General features: G+C 47.5%; 1 protein-coding gene across 1 annotated transcript in view; it reads left to right on the top strand.

The window, feature by feature from the left end:
• Positions 1-7901, top strand: part of LOC104125547 (protein kinase C eta type) — a gene marked incomplete at its 5' end in the record, with an annotated part of 64386 nt that overhangs the window by 54840 nt on the left and 1645 nt on the right. Inside the window, 1 exon segment of the mRNA XM_009638018.2 lies at positions 7820-7901. This exon segment is cut by the window's right edge and continues 14 nt beyond it. Coding sequence (XP_009636313.1) covers positions 7820-7901 — 82 coding nt within the window.

Raw genomic sequence — 7901 nt, 5'->3', positions numbered from 1 at the left:
CCAAAGGCAGAAAGGTTGAAAATCACTAGCTATCATCAGGGGCCAATATGCTTTTGGTACTTGTGGCCTTTTCAGTCTGTGGTAGTGTCGATGAGTTATTTGTTGGTGAGTGGGGAGAGGCAGGGAAACAGGTACATTTCAGCACAGAAGGAAGTTTGTAGCTATTCAGACAACATTAATTCCCATATTTTGGGCCAAATTCTTTCCTGGTGATAATCAGGGAAGTTACATTGGTTTACACCACCAGGAGATGTGGAGCCAGATGTGTCTATTCCACATGTGAGTTGCTCTGTCTACCTTGGTTTATTTTGGTAGTCTCTCTTGCTCGGCACTGTTTGCAATGGAGTTAATCCTTCTTGTTCCCTTGAGCTTTGACTGGGCAGCATTGAGCAACCATTTCTGTACTAGGGGAAAGTGAGATCAAATTTATCTGCTTAATTCCACTGCACTGACATTTTGTCGTTCTTGCCTGCGGCTGTCGCGTTAAACATGTGACTGCTGTCATGCTTAGTGTTACAGTCTTCTGGCTTTTAGGAGCAGGGCTGAAGACTGGTTTTCACCTCCCTTCCCATTCCTTTTTTTATCTCAAAAAGGAGATAACTGAGATATCTCTCTCTCCCTCCCCCTGCTTCCTTAAAATGCTTTCAGGGCAGTCTTGTACTTCTGAGCACTGGCACTGCTGGACCTTCTCTGCACTGAAGGATTCACCTGCTCACAGTTTTCTGTAGCCAGGACCCATGCTCAGCACCATGATGAATTTCTGTAGCTCAGCACCACGGTGAATTGCACTGGTACGCATCAGGGCTTTTAGCAATCGATCCTGCTGTGTGTAGGGTAGGAAGCCGAAACGCCACGTGGTCTCTAATGGCTGCAATCAAAGCAAACCCACAGTGTAAAACAGAGGTAGCTCTCAAGAGAGCCGCAATGACTCCAAGTCCTATTCTCAGCAGCACAATCCTCACTGAAGGTCAGTGGGACTCGGGCTCCCAAGTGCCTGGCTCACGCCCACAGCCGAATTGCTGCAGTTTAAGTTACTGGGCACCAGCTGAGCTGCCCTAAGTACGAGGACTTCCATGGGAGAGCTCTCCAACCACCCTGCTCCCAAGGCTGTGGAGCTTCGTCTGACACCACTGAGGGAAATCAGGGTGTGCTGACTCCCTCCCCCCTGTAAGCCACTTGTGTGTCTGAGCCCTCGATTGCTCTTGTGTGGGGAAACGAGGTATGCTTGCGGGCATCGCCCCAGCAGGACTGTGATGGGAGCCCTGCCCAAGAGAGCAAAAGACTGGCTCAAAAGAACAGCGTTTTATTAAAAAAAAAAAAAAAAGTAAGCAGGGAAAAAAAAAAAAGTCTCTCTGCTATGCTAATGCCTTCTGGCTTCCAATCATTAAAAATAATACAGACATCAACAGACGGAGCCATAGAGCCATCGTTCTTCTCCTTTGTTTAGGGGTGGATGAAGGCTAATGAAACCCCAGACTGTGGGTTTGTTTGCCTTACATAATAGGCGGCCAAACTGTTTTCGGCAACTGCAGCATTCATTGGAGAGATTCATGGAGGGAAGCCTTAATTAGAGTAATTGCTCTATTTATATAACGATTCCCTTTTGTCTGAGATCAAATAGATCTTTGAGAAATCTTATTTCCTTTCGAGTTAATTTCTGCCCTGTTAGTTTAGCTCATGAATCTTAATGAAGACAAGCGTGTTGGGTATCTCCTGATCTCCCCGCTCTCCCACATTACTAGCGGGGAGACTGTGGGGCATTAATCTCCCCATGCTGCTGCTGCTTTTCACTTTGGTAGCAACATGGAAGAAACATCAACAGGCAGGAAATGTGAATATCATGAACAGGGAAATCTTTCTTTCCTTTAACAGAAGGGGTTGGGGTTGTCTATTGCATTGGCACAGTCCCGATCAGGGGCGTGTTGAGGCATGTGGAAGCTGTGATGGAGAGGACGTGGGACTGAGGGTCTGCCATCATATTCGTGATGGGCTGCCCTTGAGCACCTGGGCAAAAGAGTGATTAAGTTCTCTGGGCCTCTCTTCCCTGCCTGCAAGAGGGGGAGAGCCTCCATCTCTGCCATGCACTTGCATTTGAACGATGAACTGCTCAGGGACATGGGCTTTCTCTTACGACCACCCTGCCCAGGGCAATGGAGTCCCGATGGGACTTCTTGTCCTGATTTCTTCCTTGCTCAGATGGCTGTTGATGTGAATGGAATGGCTGAGCCAAAAGTTGTATCTAGGTTAGACGTCAGGAAAAATTGCTTCACCAAAAGGGTTGTCAAGCATTGGAATGGGCTCCCAGGGAAGTGGTCGAGTCCCCATCCCTGGAGGGATTTAAAAGCCGGGCAGATGAGGTGCTTAGGGACATGGTTTAGTGGTGGGATGGCAGGGTTAGCGTAATGGTTGGACTTGATGATCTTAAAGGTCTTTTCCAACCTAGATGATTCTATGATTCTATGATTCCCCTTCCTGAAGCGCATTACTTCTGTGAAGGGATCTGGGCTTGTTAGTGTTTTCCTAGAATGTGACACAATTTCATGTAATCAAGTCACTGTGATATTACTCATTAAATTAATTATGCTGATGCAAATAGCACATACATGAGTAAAAACCTATCAGGGATTACAGTATTGAGAAAGAGAATGTGTAAATTCAAGGAAATTAATGCTTGGAAACTTCTGTTTTGAGCAAACATCCCTTCACTGACTTCCAGGCCCTTAGACTGATTTGCAAGCTCAGCCTCTTGAGACAGAAGTTGCAAAGCTGCATGTGAGCAGCACTGGAGAAGTGCAGTACAGCCTTGCCCAGAAGACTGGGAGACCTGGAAGCCTTCCCAGCATGGTCCAAGCCATGTAGTGGGTGAAGGGGAGGGCCAGCACAGGTCCCCTGCTCTCCATCACCCGCTTGCAGGCTGAGGTCCCAAGGCTGACGCAGATTTTTCCTAATGGTTGGCACTGCTCTGTCTGCATTTTTTCCTTGTAACTTCACGGGCCCTCCGTGGACTAATCTCCAGCTTTTAGTTTCTTGTCATGGCTTGCTGCATTTTGTTTCAGTAAATGTTTTCAAATGATCTTGTGAAGTCATGTTTTTGGCTCATTCCAGCTGCTGGTTTTGGCTGCGATGCTGCTGGGAGGGTTAGCTGAGGTCAGTGAGAGCCTTGCTCGGGTTTGCTGCTCGGCAAGCTGGTGTAGCCCAAAGGGACCCAGTCTGAGGATGCTCCCAAAGGGCTCTTTGCGACGGGAATGGGATAATTCCCCGTGGTTGGATGCGATCACAGAGCGAGGGCTTGACAGCCTGGCTCAGGTTTAAGATTTATAGCCTTGCTGTTGGTTTTGCTGGGAAGTGTCTTGGATTTGGGTGATTACATGTTTCTTTTTGCTCAGGAACATCTCTGGTTTGCCTTGTTGTTGTTACTGTTGAATTTTTTTCTGTGTTTCTTCCCTGGGCTCTCTGTGTCAGAGGAAGAATCATGCTGGATTCTGGATTATCATGCAAAATTAGAGATACTCAGTGAACATTAGGAGATGACATGTTGCCACGAAAAACTTTCTGCTGAACATCTTCTCTCATCACCTGCAAAAACATTGGAGGGTTTTACTTGGAAGGACATTTAGGGCTGTCCAACTTGTGAAGCAAGAGTCCAACTCTGGCCTTCCCATGGATGCCAGGAACAGCCAACACTTTGTAAGACGTTTTCCAGCTGCTTCTGAATGCAGCTGAAGGGATCAGGTGAAAACTGATCAGCTGCACTTCCAAAAACCTTTCCCCTGCCCACCCTGCATGTGTGCAGAGGGCAGCATCTGTGTGCTCGGGGCACACAGCTTTACCCCTCCTGCTGCTGTTTGGTTCAGAAGTGCTTCTTAAATGGTCAGAGACATGGGTATGGGCTCCAGTTGCTTCTTTCAGAGATGAAGGCTGGGCTTCTAATTAAGTTCCTCAGAAATCCCAAGTTCTTTGTTTGCTTTGCTAGAAGGGCCATCAGATGGAGGTGGCATGAGACTGGCCATCAGATGCTACCCTGTGCAGTAGGGAAACGTCAGAACTGCTTAAGGCAGAGAGAGACAAAGAGAAGGATTCATGGGCTTTGGAGCCTTTGAGAGGTCATGATAGTCTTTTGTTTTTTTCCTGACTTACTGGAAAACACAACCCAAAACTTCATCTGCTGCTTTGTCAGCGCATTAATTTCTGGTGAATTGAAATAGTGTTTGAGAGGGTTAGTTATTCATTTTAGTGGAAACTGGCTTCAGAATTTTATTCCTTTAATTTTATGTACCTCTTACAGTAAGTCACTGTTCCAGTGCAGAGCATCACTACTGTCCCTGCTGGAGTCACAGTTTGCCCACCTGCTTTTCAGCCCAATTGTCAAATAAAGACTTGGAGCCGCTTCCCCAAAAAACCACCGCACCTTCACCAGGCTGTGACGGACTGGCCGTTTCCAAAATTCACCAGGAGATCTTCTGTAAGGGAAGGGCAGCAATGGCCAATCTCTCATTTTCTGTCACAGCCCCCGGGTGTGAAGGCGTGTGCGCATCCACAGGCTGAGAAACCCACAGGGATGCTGTGGGTGCCCAGGATACAAGAACATATTTCATTTACTGCATGATGATGTTTAAAGAAAACATTTTCAGTGCCAGTTCCCATGCACAGATGCAATTGCGAGGTCTCAGTGCGGCGTACAATACATTTATCAGGGATGTAAGTTAATAACAAGAGACCAACCATCCTTTGAAATGATATCGCACCCTTTTGTTGGGGCAGATGGGTATGAGTTTGACTGCCATGGAAGGGAGGCCTCTTCACGCTGCGTTGATGCTCTTTTTGGAGCGCATGACTTGTACTCGCTTTCAAGGTCCTGCTAGCCTGCCTTAGGGGGTCGCGGTATCTGGGAAACAAGCTTAGAGAAACCTGTTCAGAGTGGTTTATGGTGCTGGTGGATCACTCCAGCCCTTGGTACCCTTGTATTCAAAGCCCTGTTTTTACAGAGCAAGAGAGGCAGCAGCACTGAGCTGATGCCTGACAGCTGGGAAGGTGCTGTTTGATCAGGTGTCTCATAGGTCAGCTCACTCCTGTCGGAGGCAAGGATTAATTCGGAGGGGTTTTGTGGCAGCCTGGCATTGCTCTCAACAGCTGGATGGGGGCACGTGTTCCAGCAGTGGGTGAATTTGAAGCCTTTGCTCTCCTCCTGCCTCCTTTGAGCACCCAACACGGAGTAGGTGGTGCCTAGAGTTACCCAACTGAGGTTTCTCAATCTGCAGGTCCAATGCACAAATCAGAGATGGCCGGTTGAATTTGAACCCTCACTTTGTTTTGAATGCTACGTTTTGCTTTTTCAGAGCTCAAAACAGCCCACCTCAAGGGATGGCCCTTGGCTAATCCTCATTGTCCTAACAAAAAGGGTGTTTTAAGCAGCCAGGAATGCATTTACATTGGCTCTCAGCTTGTTGCAATCAGATGCCTTCGCCTGGTGCAATTTTGGAGTTATGTGGAATAAAGCAAATAAAGAGGAATGTAAACACACTTTTATATCCCAGGGCTCTGAACTGGTCTGGGAATGGGCAGTCCATTAGGTTTTGGTCTTATATGGGTGAGCATGAACGGGAACCCAAGCAAAGCATGTTACCAGCCCTTTCAGAGATTATCTGCTTTCATGATTTTTTTTTTTCCCCTGCAGATTTAGCAGAAGCTTCCTGGTGTAATGGAGGTGGTGGTAGGTCAAGAGCCGGGAGACATGGGACTTATTCCCAGCTCTCCTTCTCTCCTCTTTGTCTTGTCTTTTTGGACTGTTTTGGTCTATACCGCTTCCAGCATCAGCGAGCTCTGATCTTGTTTGAGCTTTCTAGGGGTTCCAGCAATGCAAATAAGAGCTAGTGAGGTGCAGATACCCATCTGTGGGGACAAAGAAGCTGGGCAGGGAATTTCTAGACAAAGATGGGGCTGCCAGGAGATTTCTGGCCTGTTTTGCAAACCAAAGAATTTTAGTTTAAGACTTGCAAAGGCTTGTTTGAACCAGGTCTTGGAGAGCTTTTGGTGTGACCCATTTCTGGTTTGGAAACCAAGCTGTTGTCTAGAGATCAGTATCCCACAGAAATTTTCGGGCAGAGTCTCTTGGGAAACAAATAGTGTTTGGGTTCTGCTGGTAGAAAGGGAGAAAAACAGGTTGGGGAGACACAGAAATTGTGCTTGTCCTTGGGCCTGACATGGAAATGTTGCATAACCAAAGGCTGAAGAACTCAGAGAGAGCATGGGAGGACCCCAGCTGCAGACAGCCACATTGGGTTTGCTCCTGTCCTGGTGACTGCTTTTACAAATCTGGGTGCTCTCAACCGCACTATCCACTGATGTTTTGGGGTGGGATGGTGGAAAACAGTTCTGCCATAGGGTATCCCATGGCAGCACATGTCCCCGAGGGCCTCAGGAGGTCAGGCTGAAGCTGGGGGTTTTGTGGTAATGTCAGCGGAGTCTGGGGTCCTGCGAGGTCTCAACTGCAGATGCCCCATCTACTTTGGCTCTGAAGCCCCCTCAGTCTCCCTGGGGAGACTTCTAAAATAAATCTGGCAGTCATCTTTCTTCTCCCTAGGTGGGAAATGACTAGACCTTTTATCCACTCATCCTAGGAGAATTTGTATGTTCTGAAAAGCTCCTACAGTCAGAATGAAGTTGGTCTCTCGCTGCACCTCCCCTTCTTTTCATTTCCCCATTGCCGAGATGCAGCAGACTTGGTCACTCCTGAAACAGTGACCGATTGTCTGGTTTGGCTGGTTCAGCTATTTGCTAAACATAATGCTCTTTCATCTTCGAGGAAATCGTCTGGACACCTCCACCAGAGTGGAGCTTGCTTTATGCTGCTGTTTCAATAGGCAAATAAAAGCGGCTATTTTCCCAGATTAAACATAACCTGATTTCTCTAATGAATTAGAAATACTTGAGAGGAAGGGAAAGATTTGTTTTTACTGAATTTTTAAGAACTATAATCCTAAATTAACAAGCCAACTAGTTCTTCCCCTGCCTGGAGAAAGGATTCCCCTCCTCCCCCGATATTTCCCTTCCCCTTAAGAAGTATCCGCAGCACTCACACTTCATCATTCTTTTTGAGACCTAAAGGGCACCCGCCAGGGCCCTCTTGCGCTCTGTGCACGATGTATAGTTTTTCTCATTGCTCCCTAGCAAACCAGGGCACTTTGGCTGAGGTTTGAGATTTCTTTCCACTGGTAGCAGGGTAAAAGTGTTACAAAAAGAAATCCTCTTTTAGAGTTCCACCATCGAGAGGGGAGATGGTCACCTGCCTGCTCTCATCTGCTCAGGGTTTGGGGGGCTCTAAAAGCCAGCGCCTTGCTCATTTTCCTCTGTTTCCCGAGATGACAGGAAGGAAAGCGTAGGCTTCTGGCTGCGCTTCAGCAGGCTGAGGTTTAGGAAAAAGACACAGCTCGGGACAGAGTCTAGTCCAAAGCCTGGCTGGCTGGTGAGCAGCGTTTGAGAGCGAGCTTGTATCCCTGAGAAATTAATACAGAAATAAATAAACACCGAAACCACTGTGTGACATTTGTAATGTTGCAAACGACACAATTCAACTTTCTTTTCTTGTTGTGGTAACCAAGGATTTGACCAAAAGGGGCCAAGAAAAAATACACCCTGACTTCTTCCTCTGGAGAATGAGTCAAGTTCCTTGTACGCAGTTCCAGTACAATGAAATTGAGATGTCTGGCCAGCAACTGGGTTCACAGGAAAACTGAGGACAAGCTTTTGTGTGACTGCTAATAGGTCCCTCTCCCGTGGCCCTGCCGGATGGGAGGAAACAAACAGCCTTTTTGTTTTGCAGTTCATGACGAAGAACCCCAACATGCGGCTGGGCAGCCCAGGGCTGGGCGGTGAGAGCGCGATTCTGCGGCACCCCTACTTCA

This window comes from Egretta garzetta, unplaced genomic scaffold, assembly GCF_000687185.1.
Source record: "Egretta garzetta isolate BGI_Z169 unplaced genomic scaffold, ASM68718v1 scaffold95, whole genome shotgun sequence".
Lineage (NCBI taxonomy): Eukaryota > Metazoa > Chordata > Aves > Pelecaniformes > Ardeidae > Egretta > Egretta garzetta.
Note: the sequence above shows the minus strand (reverse complement) of the source record. Positions and strands in the feature narration are given on the sequence as shown.